This window comes from Calliphora vicina, chromosome 5 (genome assembly GCF_958450345.1).
Source record: "Calliphora vicina chromosome 5, idCalVici1.1, whole genome shotgun sequence".
NCBI lineage: Eukaryota > Metazoa > Arthropoda > Insecta > Diptera > Calliphoridae > Calliphora > Calliphora vicina.
In genome coordinates, this window is record NC_088784.1 from 86,384,118 (window position 1) to 86,403,224 (window position 19,107).

The following is a 19,107-nucleotide window of genomic DNA, read 5'->3' on the forward strand; positions in this document are numbered from 1 at the left end:
CGGCACTGAAGCAGAAATACAAGCAAAATTCAGTAAAGGCAATAGGAGAATTCCGTTAACAAATGAGAAAACATTTACGTAGATGAGTTTTTCAACAAACAAAATGACAAGTAGTTGCTAGAGTGCAAACTGCTTATGTGATAGTATGGTGGGGAGTCGCGTATAATGGGGTAACAAAGCCGCAATTCTGCGAAAAAGAAGAAAAAATCAGCACTTGGGTTCCAGTCCACCTTTTGAATTCACTTAACATACAAAAACAACAGAAACCTGTTTAAAAAATATGCGCAATTTTATTTCTACTATTGACTGGCATTCTGGTAGTCCAGATCTGAATCCTTTAGATTATAAATTGTGCCCTGTTTTATAAAGCTTGGGCTGCACTATTCGTCACCCAAATATGGAACCCCTTAAGATTGGTCTTATACAGGTAATGGACAATTTACCTATAGATTTGGTACGATCCAGAATATATATGGGGGATTTCAAGAAACTTTTGCTTTCGAATCCCAATAAGCGACCAAATAGGTCTTCAAGGAAAAGACCTAAGGATTCTTTTGAGAAAAAAAATCAAAAAAGTTTTTGATTTCGGAAAAAAGCTTCAAAATTGTTTTCTTTTTTATACCCTTCGCTGAGTGGCTGAGATATTAGGAAAAAATCGGGAAAACCTCGATTTTTGGCCTATTTTTTATTTATATCTGGATAATTAGTCATTAATATAGATAATATGGATATGTAATGATAGATATTTCAAAGTCCATTGCAACGATGTATGTATATAAGGCTATAGTAAGTTGGACCTACAATGGGTCAAAATCGGGAAAAATATTTTTTAACAAGAATTTTTTTTTTCATCAAAAAAATTTTTTTTGTCATACATTTTTTTTTAAATTCCAAAAATTTAAAAAAAAAAATTGAAAAACTTTTTTTAAAAAAATTTAAAAAAAAACTTTTTTTAAAAAAATTAAAAAACAATTTGAAAAAAAAATTTTTTTTTAAAAATTTTAAAAACAATTTAAAAAAAGAGATTCTGACCAATCTTGAAATATTGTGTCTGATTTACTATCCAATAGGACTTTTGGTCAATTTATGATTTTTTCAATATCGTTGATAATCGAATACCTTTAAAGCGAATCTACCGTATTCAAGTGGTCTTAAATTATTGGTTTTACTATTTTCTTTAAGCACTCTTCCCGGCGGTATCCAGTTGTATACAATACAATCTTTATCAATTATTTAAGTAGTTGAAAAACAAAACAAAACAAAACAACACAAACTTATTTGTTTTTATTGTATTTAAATACATACAATTGTAAAGTATCATTAACGACTTCCCTCTCTAAACTCTTAAAATCAATTTCTGCTACAATAATATTAGAAAATGAAGTACAAACTGCAACAAAAAAACTTGTAAAACTTTTTTCACTTTTCTTTTTGTGTGTTGTTTTTTTGTTATTTATTTTATTTTTTTTTTTGGGGAGGGGGTTAAAAGTGAAAAGGAAACATACAAAAAATGTGTAAATATTTGAACAATACAAACAAGAGAAATAAAATTGTTTTGAAAATAACAATATTATACTTGTTGCTATATTTACGTGTCCATGTCAATAAAAGGAAGATGGATGGAAAATAATTGAATTCATACGAATTCTAGGTAAAGGTATATTATAAATGAGTTACAAACAATTGTATTGCTGCAATAGTAAATTAGTTTTTTTTTTAGATGGTAATTTTAATTAACATTAGCTACATATAATTTCGGACAAGGTTTTGTTTTTCACAAAAAGAAAAAATTCATAAAAACATTAATTTTTTCACTCTATAGATTTTCTTTCAAAGTGTACTAAGAACATTGGTCAAAATACGGACAGAAATCTTGCATATGAGATACGGGCAATTCCATGAATATGAAAAAATAAAAACCATTGAAACATTTTTTAAGATGAATTGAGTTTTTACACGAATGCTAATAAGCGTTGCTTCCATTCCATTCCATTGGACTATTGTTAAAAGAGAATTGAAGAGCACAATAAAGGAGTCCAAAAGTGTGGTAGATTTTAAACGGAGATGGGGTACCTGTTCTATCAAAGTGACAGAAAGCTCCATAAAAACCTTAATGGTTTCCGAAAAAGGTTCATAAATTCATCTCTTTATTGATTTGAACTATAAAAATAATATTTGTAATAATAATTTCAATCAAATAAAAAACAAGTAAGAGAGCTATATTCGGCTGTGCCGTATCTTATATACCCTTCACCAAATTATACTTTAAAATACAAATTTTAAATATTTTTAGGTAATCGAAATTTAAAAAAAAATTCCAAATTTTTATTGAAAATTAATAAAAAAAAAAATTCAACATTTTTTTCATTTTTTTTTTCGAAATTGTATTTTTATTTAATTTTTTTAAATAAAAAATATTAAATTTAAAAATTGTATTGCCTATATTAATGACAGTAATCCAGATATAGACAAAAAAAAAGACAAAAACTCGAGGTTGTCCCGGTTTTTTCCTTATATCTCAGCCATTTGTGAGCCGATTTTCTCGATTTTAAATAGCAACCAAACCGGAAGAATTCCCGGGGTCGCAATTGAAAAATGTAGAAATTATAAACGGAATGACAAACTTATACAGCTGTGTTCAAAATAATAGGAGCAATAGTTGCCCATAACTTAATAATGTTATTTTGTTAGTCTGTCAACATTAAAACCATGTAAAAAAGCTAGCGTTTGTTATATTGGAATGTAAAAAACCAAAATAAAGATCTAGTGATTTCTTTATTTGTCCATGAAGTGCATGAATCAAACAAATAGGAGCAATTGTGATTTACAATAAATTAAAGTGATAAAGTGAATAAATCGCGTATGAAATAATAAGTAAATATGAAAACCATATGCGAAAATATTGTAACAATTGGTCAATTCACAAGGTCTCTTATCATGTCATATTGTCGTAATGTCCTAATATTTCACAATGGTTTTTATTGTCTTTCAATCAAGAAATGTCCTAAAATAATACTACTCTGTATGATATGTTTATTGTGTTATCGTAACCAACCAGCAGAGACCTGCACCGAATGTCTAAGAGTCGGTTAAGCCGAGCTGCCGAGTCGTGATATATTAGGACATTATGACAATATGACTGATAAGAGACCTTGTGAATTGACCAAATATGTTTTTATATCAAATATTGTTATATTTTAAAACACTGGGACGTGGAAAGTTCTGTAGCGAAGAATAGCGTGAAATTATTAGAATTCTTCGAAATCAAGGAAAAAAATATATATAAATTAAAGAAATGCTATCGTGCTCTGATCAGAAGATTGCAAATGCCTTGTCATACGAAAAAAAAAACCGAGACTCGCGGTCGGAAGCTGAAAACATCGAGTCAAGATGACCGCAGTATAGTACGCTTAAGTAAAGGCGACCCTTCCGCGTTAGCGAATAAAATTCAAAATTAACTTAAACTTCCTTTAAGTGTTGTTACTATTCGTAGGCGATTTCTGGACTATTCGCTAGAAGTCCGCGAAAAGTGCCCTTACTAACTAAGAAGAAAACAGCGAACACATCAATTGGCCAAATGAAAAATGAAGAAATATTTTGTGGACTGACGAAAGCAAAATTGTATTATTTGGTGGAACTGGATCTAGGCAGTACGTTCGACGTCCCCCGAACACAGAAAATGAAGTCCAGTACACAAGAAAGGCAGTTAAAAACGGTGGCGCGAAAGCTTAAAAATGGAGATACTTTTCATACAACGGTGTTGGTACAATACACGAAATAAAAGGCACTATGAACCCAAAAATGTACGTGGAAATATTATGCTGCCATATGCAGAGTGGAATATGCCACTTAAATGGATCTTCCAACAAGACAACGACCCGAAACACACGAGCAAATTGGTAAAGGAGTGGTTTCGGGTCAACATCGTCTAGGTTATGTCATGGCCTGCTCAGTCCACAGACTTGAATTCCTTAGAACAACTATGGAGGGATGTTAAGAAATATGTTGCGGAACGAAAACCGTCAAATGCAGCTGAGTTGTGGTATATAGTGCAAGATGGGTGGAATCAAATTCCCCTAAAGCGATGTCAGGATTTAATCGAGTCTATGGCTTGTAGATGTGCTGCAGTAGTAAAAAATAAAGGATATTCTACCAAATACTGATCGCATTTAAAGTTTCAGATAATATTCATAAGCTTTTTTAACTTTTTTAACCCTCTAACCGGACAACTTTATTTCGAGGTCAAATATTATACAAGTGCATGTTCTTGTTTATCACAATAAGTAAATTGTTTGTCTCTTTATACATATTTACCGTTATAACGGGAAAAAAAAAATTTTTTGATGAAAAAAAAATTCGGGTTAAAAAATATTTTTCCCGATTTTGACCAACTTACTATAGCCTGATCTACATCGTTGCAATGGATTTTGAAATATCTATCATTAGACGTACATATTGTCTATATTAATGACTTAGTAATCCAGATATAGATCAAAAATAGGTCAAAAATCGTGGTTGTCCCGGTTTTTTGCTCATATCTCCGTTATTTATGGTCGATTTTGCAGATTTTAAATAGCAAACTTCTCGAAAGCATGTCTGACAGAATTATTGAAGATTTGGATCCCGAAGATATCTGGGGTCTTCAGAAAATTGATTTCAACAGACAGACAGACATACGGACGGACATGGCTTAATGGACTCCGCTATCTATAAGGATCCAGAATATATATACACATCTGCTCAAAATAATAGATACACCAAAATTTATTTTTTAAAAACGAAAAAAAATAATGGTATATTGTAAAATTATAAAAAAAATTCAGTCGATTTTTATTTATAGTTAAAAGGAGAGTAAAAAACAAAAACAAAATATTTCATAATTAATAATAAATATTATAAAGTAAATTAAATTTCTTAAATTTCGAAAAATTTGGTGCTCATAATAATAGATACATTTTTAAAAATTCATATTAAACAAAAGCTAATAAATTTTATCTTAAAAAAATTAGTTTATTATTAAAGTAAAGCTAGTATCCAGTATATCCACCTTTGTTTTGTAAAACTTTCTCCACTCTTCTGGGCATACTGGATATCAAGTTCTGACACTTCTCCAATGGAATCTCGTACCATATTTTTTGCGTTTTCTCCCATAAATCGTCTTTATTTTTGAAAACTTCCTTCGAAAGCCTTATCTTTAATTCACTCCAAAGATTTTCTATTGGGTTTAAATCAGGGGATTGGCTGGGCCAGCTTAAAATAGGTACGTTATTCTCCAAGAACCAGTTTTTAACTAATCTTGAACTATGTTTTGGGTCGTTGTCCTGCTGGAATGTCCATATTAATGGCATATTTTCCGATGCATATGGAAGCATTAAGTTTTCCAATATGTCTCTATACCCACTAGCATTCATGGTATCTTCTATTCGGAATATCGGACCAACACCATTCCATGAAAAGCAACCCCAAACCATTATGTTTCCCCCGCCATGTTTTACCGTCTTTTTTGTAAATTTAACGTGGAATTCTTTTCCTTTTGGTCGGCGTACATTTCTTTGGCAGTCGTTTCCAAACAAATTTATTTTTGTTTCGTCGCTCCATAAAATATTTCTCCAATTTTTTTCGCCTTCACACCCGGACCATTGTAAGTGCTCTTTAGCAAATTCTAATCTTGTCTTGATATTTTTTTGGCGCATTAGTGGCACTTTTCTGGCAATTCTTCCCGGCAATTTAGCTTGTAAAAGACGACGACGAACTGTTTGTGGACTGATTTCGTTACATAGCTCCGCAGAAATAGCTTTCGATGATATGAAAGGGACTTTTTTAACCATAAGGACGATCCGCCTATCTGTTTCTGGACTGGTTTTCTTTGGTCTACCGCGAGTTTCTCTTTTTTGTTTTTTAGATAAAGCATTTTGGACAAAATGTAAAGATCTTCCTATGCTCTTTGCTATTTCCCGTAATGATTTTCCTTGATTTCTCATCGTTTGAACAATTTTTTTCTCATCTTCGGTACAATGATGATTTCGTCCCATTTTCTTCAAAAGAGTCCTATTTTTTATAAAATTGTTGCTAAAATTTAAATTATACTTACTGTTTCACGTAAATAGGAACAAAAAATTGCACAAAAAAAAAATTGTATATAAACAAATTACAAATTACTGATGTGTATCTATTTTTATGAGCAAATAATTTTTTGTAATTCAAATAAATTCGTTTTTAAAAATCAACATGAAAGCAAATAGTTGCCAGATTTTTGACTGACATGACATTGCCAGATAGAAATTTTAATAATATGATGTATTCTTAACGCTTGCGAGGAAATTTTCAATGTTACCGCCATTTAAATTTTTTCCAATTAGGTGTATCTATTATTTTGAGCAGATGTGTACTTTATAAGGTCGGAAATGAAAAATGTAGAAATTACAAACGGAATGACAAACTTATATATACCCTTCTCAAGAAGGTGAAGGGTATAAAAACTGAAAGTCCGAATGCATTTCGACCTTCGAGGGAAATATTAACAAATCTGTAGTTAAAGTCACAGTTAAATTTAACAAAAAAAATATATAATTACTTGAGGCTCTCTTGCGGGTTAGAGGGTTAAATAATTTCGAAAGCTTTGTATAATTCTTTGAGATAAATAATAAAGTTCTTCGAGGTCAAATAATAAAATAATTATCGATCTATTCAACAGTTTTTACGCTGTTTCAAAGGGTATATGTATATGATTTTGGTAAAAAAAATTTACGAAAAAAAATAGGTGACAGCCATTTGTGGGTGGATTTTCTCGTTTATAAATAGCAACCTAAGTTGGACTGTTGATTTCAACAGACAGACGGACCAGCACTCAGTGGTTGACCCCTAATTATGCAATTCATTTAGCTGGAACTAGCAAAATAGGTTGTGGGAGGGAGGATAGAAGGAGTAGTGTTTGTGGGCATTTGATTTGAATTTTCCTATATTGAAAGTATCAGGAAAGACTTCAGTCGGATATAAGTGGTGTTAATAGTAAGGGGATGAGAAGGAGTGAAGGATTTCCTATACCTTTTTAGAAAAGCATGGCACTTGATTGCATTTTTCTTCACTTGAAAAATGTGTTTTGCCCATCGGACTTGGAGCTTCTGATTCTTTAATAAAAACAAGATGAAGCAACATGATCTGTCGTACTCTTGAGAATTAACATAAAACATTGCTTAAAAACGCTGAAATTTACTATATTTTAATAGAAAATCTAGTAAATTTGATTTTGTCTTAGAAATATACATTTATATTTGGTAAAAGGTCATGTTTTTGAAAACTGGAATTACGTATAGTTTTCCAAAAAAATTAGTTTCCTTTTTCTTGTCACTAACTGAATATGTACGAATACAAATCCTGCAAAAAATATGTATAATAAAACAAAAACTTTAAATTCTCTACTTACCAGCTTCAGTGTCATTAAAGAATTTTGGCTCGATATTAACATTATACTCATAAGGTTTTTTTAAAACTCTTTCTCTGATATGAATACCTTTGGCATTTGTGGGGCCACAACGCACAGAAAATCTGCAAGAAAAAAAAAACAAGAACAACACCAAGAATAACACATTAAATGAAATACAACACTAAGTATAAAACAAAGTGCATTAATTAAAATTGCACAAAAGATGTAAAACAACAGCAACCACAAAAGCATAAAACTTTTTGTTTTTTCTGTTATTACAATATTTTACATGGAAAATAAAACTTAGTTGAGATTAACAACTACAAAACAATGACTAAAATAAATGTTGAAAATGGGGTGGAGGAGGGAGAGGTGGACAAATAGTAGCATAACACATACCTTAGCATATTCTCGACAGCTTTGTCATGTTCCAACAAATGTTCAAAAGCTTTTTCGACATTTAAAAGACCACTGCCTTGGGCAAATGGATCAACATAACCTAATTTAGTGGCAGTAGCGCAAATGGCACGTTTAATACTAAAGGGTGAATATGAAATGTTACGTTGTTTTAAACCCGAGATGAGTAATGCTGTAAAATACAAAATTATTCATATAACAAAAATTAAGCACTTGGAAACAAATTGTAACAATTTCATTTCATTCTTACCTATAGCTCCAGCAACATGAGGAGCAGCCATGGAAGTACCATTCATAAGAGCTGATTTTGACATGGTGAATTGCGGCACTGATGTTATGGCACCGCCGGGAGCACACACTGTCACCCCCTGACCACCATCAATGCAAGGATCTCTTGAAGTCCAAGTATAAACATTAGCGGCTAATTTTTCACGCATTGCATATTCAGCCTCCATCATTTGGGGCGAGACATAAGCACCTACACCTATGCAACTGGGTTGAGCAATATCTGGTGGGGTGCCAACGGTGCAGAGGGCAGGGCCATGGTTGCCTGCAGAGGCTACCCACACAACGCCGTACTTGTTAACCACTTCGCTCATTAGTTCACCAATGCGGCTAAAGAAAGCAGCACAAACGAAATGAAGGAAAAAGAAAATAACATAAAGGAAACATTAAATTATTTCTCTATAAACATTAAACACAGGATGTTAAGTTTGCTTCGTGTTATTACAATTTCTTTCATAACATTGAATAAAACACTTTATATTTTGAAATTTCCTTTATCTGTTGTTTGTTGGGTTGTTTATGTGCTGTTAGTATTAACACAAACAAAGAGCACGAATAAACAACAATTAAAATGTACTTAAGTGATGGGGGAGTTTGTTTGGTGTACGAATGTAGGAAAGTATTAAGCTAAACAATTTACCTTAAGTAAGGTTTTCTTTTTCTACGTCGTTTCTTTTCAATGAGTTCAGGAAATCTAAGAGTAGATTTAATTTTATTCTTATTTTTGAAATAAAGGTAAAGGAAATTTCAAAATAGGATTTTATTCTTCTTTATGCTGAAAATATTTAAGCAATTAAATCACTAGAAAATGCTAAACATTATTTACCCAGAATTAGACCAATGGGAATGTTCGCCATAACTCATATTGATGACATCAACTTTGCGTCCAGAGCGGCATAATTCCATTATTTTCATCATGGCTCTTACAAGGCCAGTGCCAGTTTCCATGGATCCTAAACGACCATCACCGATAGTCATTGCGACAATTTTTGCATTTGGTGCTACACCATCAATATCTTTTGAGGAGTGATTGCCACTGGCAATGGAAGCCACGTGTGTACCATGAGATGCTAAAGGATGAAGAAATGAGGCTCATAAATAGTAAATAAAAAAGTATTGAATGAGGCATTCAGGCATTCATAGTCTAGTCATAGTCTAGTCATAGTCTAGTCATAGTCTAGTCATAGTCTAGTCATAGTCTAGTCATAGTCTAGTCATAGTCTAGTCATAGTCTAGTCATAGTCTAGTCATAGTCTAGTCATAGTCTAGTCATAGTCTAGTCATAGTCTAGTCATAGTCTAGTCATAGTCTAGTCATAGTCTAGTCATAGTCTAGTCATAGTCTAGTCATAGTCTAGTCATAGTCTAGTCATAGTCTAGTCATAGTCTAGTCATAGTCTAGTCATAGTCTAGTCATAGTCTAGTCATAGTCTAGTCATAGTCTAGTCATAGTCTAGTCATAGTCTAGTCATAGTCTAGTCATAGTCTAGTCATAGTCTAGTCATAGTCTAGTCATAGTCTAGTCATAGTCTAGTCATAGTCTAGTCATAGTCTAGTCATAGTCTAGTCATAGTCTAGTCATAGTCTAGTCATAGTCTAGTCATAGTCTAGTCATAGTCTAGTCATAGTCTAGTCATAGTCTAGTCATAGTCTAGTCATAGTCTAGTCATAGTCTAGTCATAGTCTAGTCATAGTCTAGTCATAGTCTAGTCATAGTCTAGTCATAGTCTAGTCATAGTCTAGTCATAGTCTAGTCATAGTCTAGTCATAGTCTAGTCATAGTCTAGTCATAGTCTAGTCATAGTCTAGTCATAGTCTAGTCATAGTCTAGTCATAGTCTAGTCATAGTCTAGTCATAGTCTAGTCATAGTCTAGTCATAGTCTAGTCATAGTCTAGTCATAGTCTAGTCATAGTCTAGTCATAGTCTAGTCATAGTCTAGTCATAGTCTAGTCATAGTCTAGTCATAGTCTAGTCATAGTCTAGTCATAGTCTAGTCATAGTCTAGTCATAGTCTAGTCATAGTCTAGTCATAGTCTAGTCATAGTCTAGTCATAGTCTAGTCATAGTCTAGTCATAGTCTAGTCATAGTCTAGTCATAGTCTAGTCATAGTCTAGTCATAGTCTAGTCATAGTCTAGTCATAGTCTAGTCATAGTCTAGTCATAGTCTAGTCATAGTCTAGTCATAGTCTAGTCATAGTCTAGTCATAGTCTAGTCATAGTCTAGTCATAGTCTAGTCATAGTCTAGTCATAGTCTAGTCATAGTCTAGTCATAGTCTAGTCATAGTCTAGTCATAGTCTAGTCATAGTCTAGTCATAGTCTAGTCATAGTCTAGTCATAGTCTAGTCATAGTCTAGTCATAGTCTAGTCATAGTCTAGTCATAGTCTAGTCATAGTCTAGTCATAGTCTAGTCATAGTCTAGTCATAGTCTAGTCATAGTCTAGTCATAGTCTAGTCATAGTCTAGTCATAGTCTAGTCATAGTCTAGTCATAGTCTAGTCATAGTCTAGTCATAGTCTAGTCATAGTCTAGTCATAGTCTAGTCATAGTCTAGTCATAGTCTAGTCATAGTCTAGTCATAGTCTAGTCATAGTCTAGTCATAGTCTAGTCATAGTCTAGTCATAGTCTAGTCATAGTCTAGTCATAGTCTAGTCATAGTCTAGTCATAGTCTAGTCATAGTCTAGTCATAGTCTAGTCATAGTCTAGTCATAGTCTAGTCATAGTCTAGTCATAGTCTAGTCATAGTCTAGTCATAGTCTAGTCATAGTCTAGTCATAGTCTAGTCATAGTCTAGTCATAGTCTAGTCATAGTCTAGTCATAGTCTAGTCATAGTCTAGTCATAGTCTAGTCATAGTCTAGTCATAGTCTAGTCATAGTCTAGTCATAGTCTAGTCATAGTCTAGTCATAGTCTAGTCATAGTCTAGTCATAGTCTAGTCATAGTCTAGTCATAGTCTAGTCATAGTCTAGTCATAGTCTAGTCATAGTCTAGTCATAGTCTAGTCATAGTCTAGTCATAGTCTAGTCATAGTCTAGTCATAGTCTAGTCATAGTCTAGTCATAGTCTAGTCATAGTCTAGTCATAGTCTAGTCATAGTCTAGTCATAGTCTAGTCATAGTCTAGTCATAGTCTAGTCATAGTCTAGTCATAGTCTAGTCATAGTCTAGTCATAGTCTAGTCATAGTCTAGTCATAGTCTAGTCATAGTCTAGTCATAGTCTAGTCATAGTCTAGTCATAGTCTAGTCATAGTCTAGTCATAGTCTAGTCATAGTCTAGTCATAGTCTAGTCATAGTCTAGTCATAGTCTAGTCATAGTCTAGTCATAGTCTAGTCATAGTCTAGTCATAGTCTAGTCATAGTCTAGTCATAGTCTAGTCATAGTCTAGTCATAGTCTAGTCATAGTCTAGTCATAGTCTAGTCATAGTCTAGTCATAGTCTAGTCATAGTCTAGTCATAGTCTAGTCATAGTCTAGTCATAGTCTAGTCATAGTCTAGTCATAGTCTAGTCATAGTCTAGTCATAGTCTAGTCATAGTCTAGTCATAGTCTAGTCATAGTCTAGTCATAGTCTAGTCATAGTCTAGTCATAGTCTAGTCATAGTCTAGTCATAGTCTAGTCATAGTCTAGTCATAGTCTAGTCATAGTCTAGTCATAGTCTAGTCATAGTCTAGTCATAGTCTAGTCATAGTCTAGTCATAGTCTAGTCATAGTCTAGTCATAGTCTAGTCATAGTCTAGTCATAGTCTAGTCATAGTCTAGTCATAGTCTAGTCATAGTCTAGTCATAGTCTAGTCATAGTCTAGTCATAGTCTAGTCATAGTCTAGTCATAGTCTAGTCATAGTCTAGTCATAGTCTAGTCATAGTCTAGTCATAGTCTAGTCATAGTCTAGTCATAGTCTAGTCATAGTCTAGTCATAGTCTAGTCATAGTCTAGTCATAGTCTAGTCATAGTCTAGTCATAGTCTAGTCATAGTCTAGTCATAGTCTAGTCATAGTCTAGTCATAGTCTAGTCATAGTCTAGTCATAGTCTAGTCATAGTCTAGTCATAGTCTAGTCATAGTCTAGTCATAGTCTAGTCATAGTCTAGTCATAGTCTAGTCATAGTCTAGTCATAGTCTAGTCATAGTCTAGTCATAGTCTAGTCATAGTCTAGTCATAGTCTAGTCATAGTCTAGTCATAGTCTAGTCATAGTCTAGTCATAGTCTAGTCATAGTCTAGTCATAGTCTAGTCATAGTCTAGTCATAGTCTAGTCATAGTCTAGTCATAGTCTAGTCATAGTCTAGTCATAGTCTAGTCATAGTCTAGTCATAGTCTAGTCATAGTCTAGTCATAGTCTAGTCATAGTCTAGTCATAGTCTAGTCATAGTCTAGTCATAGTCTAGTCATAGTCTAGTCATAGTCTAGTCATAGTCTAGTCATAGTCTAGTCATAGTCTAGTCATAGTCTAGTCATAGTCTAGTCATAGTCTAGTCATAGTCTAGTCATAGTCTAGTCATAGTCTAGTCATAGTCTAGTCATAGTCTAGTCATAGTCTAGTCATAGTCTAGTCATAGTCTAGTCATAGTCTAGTCATAGTCTAGTCATAGTCTAGTCATAGTCTAGTCATAGTCTAGTCATAGTCTAGTCATAGTCTAGTCATAGTCTAGTCATAGTCTAGTCATAGTCTAGTCATAGTCTAGTCATAGTCTAGTCATAGTCTAGTCATAGTCTAGTCATAGTCTAGTCATAGTCTAGTCATAGTCTAGTCATAGTCTAGTCATAGTCTAGTCATAGTCTAGTCATAGTCTAGTCATAGTCTAGTCATAGTCTAGTCATAGTCTAGTCATAGTCTAGTCATAGTCTAGTCATAGTCTAGTCATAGTCTAGTCATAGTCTAGTCATAGTCTAGTCATAGTCTAGTCATAGTCTAGTCATAGTCTAGTCATAGTCTAGTCATAGTCTAGTCATAGTCTAGTCATAGTCTAGTCATAGTCTAGTCATAGTCTAGTCATAGTCTAGTCATAGTCTAGTCATAGTCTAGTCATAGTCTAGTCATAGTCTAGTCATAGTCTAGTCATAGTCTAGTCATAGTCTAGTCATAGTCTAGTCATAGTCTAGTCATAGTCTAGTCATAGTCTAGTCATAGTCTAGTCATAGTCTAGTCATAGTCTAGTCATAGTCTAGTCATAGTCTAGTCATAGTCTAGTCATAGTCTAGTCATAGTCTAGTCATAGTCTAGTCATAGTCTAGTCATAGTCTAGTCATAGTCTAGTCATAGTCTAGTCATAGTCTAGTCATAGTCTAGTCATAGTCTAGTCATAGTCTAGTCATAGTCTAGTCATAGTCTAGTCATAGTCTAGTCATAGTCTAGTCATAGTCTAGTCATAGTCTAGTCATAGTCTAGTCATAGTCTAGTCATAGTCTAGTCATAGTCTAGTCATAGTCTAGTCATAGTCTAGTCATAGTCTAGTCATAGTCTAGTCATAGTCTAGTCATAGTCTAGTCATAGTCTAGTCATAGTCTAGTCATAGTCTAGTCATAGTCTAGTCATAGTCTAGTCATAGTCTAGTCATAGTCTAGTCATAGTCTAGTCATAGTCTAGTCATAGTCTAGTCATAGTCTAGTCATAGTCTAGTCATAGTCTAGTCATAGTCTAGTCATAGTCTAGTCATAGTCTAGTCATAGTCTAGTCATAGTCTAGTCATAGTCTAGTCATAGTCTAGTCATAGTCTAGTCATAGTCTAGTCATAGTCTAGTCATAGTCTAGTCATAGTCTAGTCATAGTCTAGTCATAGTCTAGTCATAGTCTAGTCATAGTCTAGTCATAGTCTAGTCATAGTCTAGTCATAGTCTAGTCATAGTCTAGTCATAGTCTAGTCATAGTCTAGTCATAGTCTAGTCATAGTCTAGTCATAGTCTAGTCATAGTCTAGTCATAGTCTAGTCATAGTCTAGTCATAGTCTAGTCATAGTCTAGTCATAGTCTAGTCATAGTCTAGTCATAGTCTAGTCATAGTCTAGTCATAGTCTAGTCATAGTCTAGTCATAGTCTAGTCATAGTCTAGTCATAGTCTAGTCATAGTCTAGTCATAGTCTAGTCATAGTCTAGTCATAGTCTAGTCATAGTCTAGTCATAGTCTAGTCATAGTCTAGTCATAGTCTAGTCATAGTCTAGTCATAGTCTAGTCATAGTCTAGTCATAGTCTAGTCATAGTCTAGTCATAGTCTAGTCATAGTCTAGTCATAGTCTAGTCATAGTCTAGTCATAGTCTAGTCATAGTCTAGTCATAGTCTAGTCATAGTCTAGTCATAGTCTAGTCATAGTCTAGTCATAGTCTAGTCATAGTCTAGTCATAGTCTAGTCATAGTCTAGTCATAGTCTAGTCATAGTCTAGTCATAGTCTAGTCATAGTCTAGTCATAGTCTAGTCATAGTCTAGTCATAGTCTAGTCATAGTCTAGTCATAGTCTAGTCATAGTCTAGTCATAGTCTAGTCATAGTCTAGTCATAGTCTAGTCATAGTCTAGTCATAGTCTAGTCATAGTCTAGTCATAGTCTAGTCATAGTCTAGTCATAGTCTAGTCATAGTCTAGTCATAGTCTAGTCATAGTCTAGTCATAGTCTAGTCATAGTCTAGTCATAGTCTAGTCATAGTCTAGTCATAGTCTAGTCATAGTCTAGTCATAGTCTAGTCATAGTCTAGTCATAGTCTAGTCATAGTCTAGTCATAGTCTAGTCATAGTCTAGTCATAGTCTAGTCATAGTCTAGTCATAGTCTAGTCATAGTCTAGTCATAGTCTAGTCATAGTCTAGTCATAGTCTAGTCATAGTCTAGTCATAGTCTAGTCATAGTCTAGTCATAGTCTAGTCATAGTCTAGTCATAGTCTAGTCATAGTCTAGTCATAGTCTAGTCATAGTCTAGTCATAGTCTAGTCATAGTCTAGTCATAGTCTAGTCATAGTCTAGTCATAGTCTAGTCATAGTCTAGTCATAGTCTAGTCATAGTCTAGTCATAGTCTAGTCATAGTCTAGTCATAGTCTAGTCATAGTCTAGTCATAGTCTAGTCATAGTCTAGTCATAGTCTAGTCATAGTCTAGTCATAGTCTAGTCATAGTCTAGTCATAGTCTAGTCATAGTCTAGTCATAGTCTAGTCATAGTCTAGTCATAGTCTAGTCATAGTCTAGTCATAGTCTAGTCATAGTCTAGTCATAGTCTAGTCATAGTCTAGTCATAGTCTAGTCATAGTCTAGTCATAGTCTAGTCATAGTCTAGTCATAGTCTAGTCATAGTCTAGTCATAGTCTAGTCATAGTCTAGTCATAGTCTAGTCATAGTCTAGTCATAGTCTAGTCATAGTCTAGTCATAGTCTAGTCATAGTCTAGTCATAGTCTAGTCATAGTCTAGTCATAGTCTAGTCATAGTCTAGTCATAGTCTAGTCATAGTCTAGTCATAGTCTAGTCATAGTCTAGTCATAGTCTAGTCATAGTCTAGTCATAGTCTAGTCATAGTCTAGTCATAGTCTAGTCATAGTCTAGTCATAGTCTAGTCATAGTCTAGTCATAGTCTAGTCATAGTCTAGTCATAGTCTAGTCATAGTCTAGTCATAGTCTAGTCATAGTCTAGTCATAGTCTAGTCATAGTCTAGTCATAGTCTAGTCATAGTCTAGTCATAGTCTAGTCATAGTCTAGTCATAGTCTAGTCATAGTCTAGTCATAGTCTAGTCATAGTCTAGTCATAGTCTAGTCATAGTCTAGTCATAGTCTAGTCATAGTCTAGTCATAGTCTAGTCATAGTCTAGTCATAGTCTAGTCATAGTCTAGTCATAGTCTAGTCATAGTCTAGTCATAGTCTAGTCATAGTCTAGTCATAGTCTAGTCATAGTCTAGTCATAGTCTAGTCATAGTCTAGTCATAGTCTAGTCATAGTCTAGTCATAGTCTAGTCATAGTCTAGTCATAGTCTAGTCATAGTCTAGTCATAGTCTAGTCATAGTCTAGTCATAGTCTAGTCATAGTCTAGTCATAGTCTAGTCATAGTCTAGTCATAGTCTAGTCATAGTCTAGTCATAGTCTAGTCATAGTCTAGTCATAGTCTAGTCATAGTCTAGTCATAGTCTAGTCATAGTCTAGTCATAGTCTAGTCATAGTCTAGTCATAGTCTAGTCATAGTCTAGTCATAGTCTAGTCATAGTCTAGTCATAGTCTAGTCATAGTCTAGTCATAGTCTAGTCATAGTCTAGTCATAGTCTAGTCATAGTCTAGTCATAGTCTAGTCATAGTCTAGTCATAGTCTAGTCATAGTCTAGTCATAGTCTAGTCATAGTCTAGTCATAGTCTAGTCATAGTCTAGTCATAGTCTAGTCATAGTCTAGTCATAGTCTAGTCATAGTCTAGTCATAGTCTAGTCATAGTCTAGTCATAGTCTAGTCATAGTCTAGTCATAGTCTAGTCATAGTCTAGTCATAGTCTAGTCATAGTCTAGTCATAGTCTAGTCATAGTCTAGTCATAGTCTAGTCATAGTCTAGTCATAGTCTAGTCATAGTCTAGTCATAGTCTAGTCATAGTCTAGTCATAGTCTAGTCATAGTCTAGTCATAGTCTAGTCATAGTCTAGTCATAGTCTAGTCATAGTCTAGTCATAGTCTAGTCATAGTCTAGTCATAGTCTAGTCATAGTCTAGTCATAGTCTAGTCATAGTCTAGTCATAGTCTAGTCATAGTCTAGTCATAGTCTAGTCATAGTCTAGTCATAGTCTAGTCATAGTCTAGTCATAGTCTAGTCATAGTCTAGTCATAGTCTAGTCATAGTCTAGTCATAGTCTAGTCATAGTCTAGTCATAGTCTAGTCATAGTCTAGTCATAGTCTAGTCATAGTCTAGTCATAGTCTAGTCATAGTCTAGTCATAGTCTAGTCATAGTCTAGTCATAGTCTAGTCATAGTCTAGTCATAGTCTAGTCATAGTCTAGTCATAGTCTAGTCATAGTCTAGTCATAGTCTAGTCATAGTCTAGTCATAGTCTAGTCATAGTCTAGTCATAGTCTAGTCATAGTCTAGTCATAGTCTAGTCATAGTCTAGTCATAGTCTAGTCATAGTCTAGTCATAGTCTAGTCATAGTCTAGTCATAGTCTAGTCATAGTCTAGTCATAGTCTAGTCATAGTCTAGTCATAGTCTAGTCATAGTCTAGTCATAGTCTAGTCATAGTCTAGTCATAGTCTAGTCATAGTCTAGTCATAGTCTAGTCATAGTCTAGTCATAGTCTAGTCATAGTCTAGTCATAGTCTAGTCATAGTCTAGTCATAGTCTAGTCATAGTCTAGTCATAGTCTAGTCATAGTCTAGTCATAGTCTAGTCATAGTCTAGTCATAGTCTAGTCATAGTCTAGTCATAGTCTAGTCATAGTCTAGTCATAGTCTAGTCATAGTCTAGTCATAGTCTAGTCATAGTCTAGTCATAGTCTAGTCATAGTCTAGTCATAGTCTAGTCATAGTCTAGTCATAGTCTAGTCATAGTCTAGTCATAGTCTAGTCATAGTCTAGTCATAGTCTAGTCATAGTCTAGTCATAGTCTAGTCATAGTCTAGTCATAGTCTAGTCATAGTCTAGTCATAGTCTAGTCATAGTCTAGTCATAGTCTAGTCATAGTCTAGTCATAGTCTAGTCATAGTCTAGTCATAGTCTAGTCATAGTCTAGTCATAGTCTAGTCATAGTCTAGTCATAGTCTAGTCATAGTCTAGTCATAGTCTAGTCATAGTCTAGTCATAGTCTAGTCATAGTCTAGTCATAGTCTAGTCATAGTCTAGTCATAGTCTAGTCATAATCTAGTCATAGTCTAGTCATAGTCTAGTCATAGTCTAGTCATAGTCTAGTCATAGTCTAGTCATAGTCTAGTCATAGTCTAGTCATAGTCTAGTCATAGTCTAGTCATAGTCTAGTCATAATCTAGTCATAATCTAGTCATAGTCTAGTCATAGTCTAGTCATAGTCTAGTCATAGTCTAGTCATAGTCTAGTCATAGTCTAGTCATAGTCTAGTCATAGTCTAGTCATAGTCTAGTCATAGTCTAGTCATAGTCAGTATATTTTGTTTGTATCGATAGATAAACTCTCTCAGACTGATCTCATTGTTAAATTTTCTCACAAAAATCCCAGTATTTACAGACTTTCCAATGATGTTGTATAAGTAGTATACATACATACAGTTTTGTTACTTACAACACATTCCAACGATTTCCAAAACGTTACCCTCATCGTGAACATTAATTGAGACGGATAAATAGTCATCCACATTCTTAATTTCATAAGTTTTGCCGTATTCACCGATATGTAAAGCATTTTCTAAATCACCCTGAGAAAATACAAATGAAAAAATTAGATTGTAGTAACCTTTGTGATTTTCTAATTTATGTGTGTATTAAATAAAACTTTTGATCGCTATGATTCCAAATGTGATTTATTACCTTCTCTGTAATATCAATTACAGCTTGCCAACTATTATCCGTAGGATAAAGTATACAATCATAAGCAGTCTTTATATCCGGATAATATTTATCATAGTTGTTGAGCAATTCTAAGGTATTATCTAAGTCTTCCTTAATAAGTTTTTTATCCCAGCTTAGTTTGGAATTATCTGAAATTTAAAATAATGTGATCGATTTAAAGAATATTTCTTTTAAACAATTTATTTTTACTTTACCTGGATTTTGAGCTTCAAATTCGTTAATTTTTCTGGAGACTTCAGCAATGGCTGTTTTATGTGGACCATCCCACTCTTTAAGCTTACGGGCACTAGTAAGTTGTTCACGTACTTTAGAGGGGCACAAATCGTAAAAACGTTTGAGTCCTAAACGGAATTCCTTATTGGGGGCAGTGTTGTTGTCAAGCATTTGTTGCGTTACCTGCATACATAAAAATATTTTTTTAGGATTTTAAAAGTTAATTGTAATAAGATGAAATAAATGAAAACAAATTAAGCTCTCAAAATATACCAGT

The 19,107-nt window shown here is 33.9% G+C and overlaps 1 protein-coding gene across 1 annotated transcript in view; it reads right to left on the reverse strand.

The window, feature by feature from the left end:
- Positions 1 to 19,107, reverse strand: part of TppII (Tripeptidyl-peptidase II) — a 286,875-nt gene that overhangs the window by 266,520 nt on the left and 1,248 nt on the right. The window contains exons 3-9 of the mRNA XM_065513274.1: positions 18,812 to 19,013; positions 18,576 to 18,745; positions 18,331 to 18,463; positions 8,952 to 9,195; positions 8,091 to 8,455; positions 7,823 to 8,012; positions 7,424 to 7,545 (exon numbers count right to left, since the gene is read on the reverse strand). Of these exons, the coding sequence (XP_065369346.1) occupies positions 7,424 to 7,545; positions 7,823 to 8,012; positions 8,091 to 8,455; positions 8,952 to 9,195; positions 18,331 to 18,463; positions 18,576 to 18,745; positions 18,812 to 19,013 (1,426 nt within the window). The remainder of the gene's footprint in view (positions 1 to 7,423; positions 7,546 to 7,822; positions 8,013 to 8,090; positions 8,456 to 8,951; positions 9,196 to 18,330; positions 18,464 to 18,575; positions 18,746 to 18,811; positions 19,014 to 19,107) is intronic.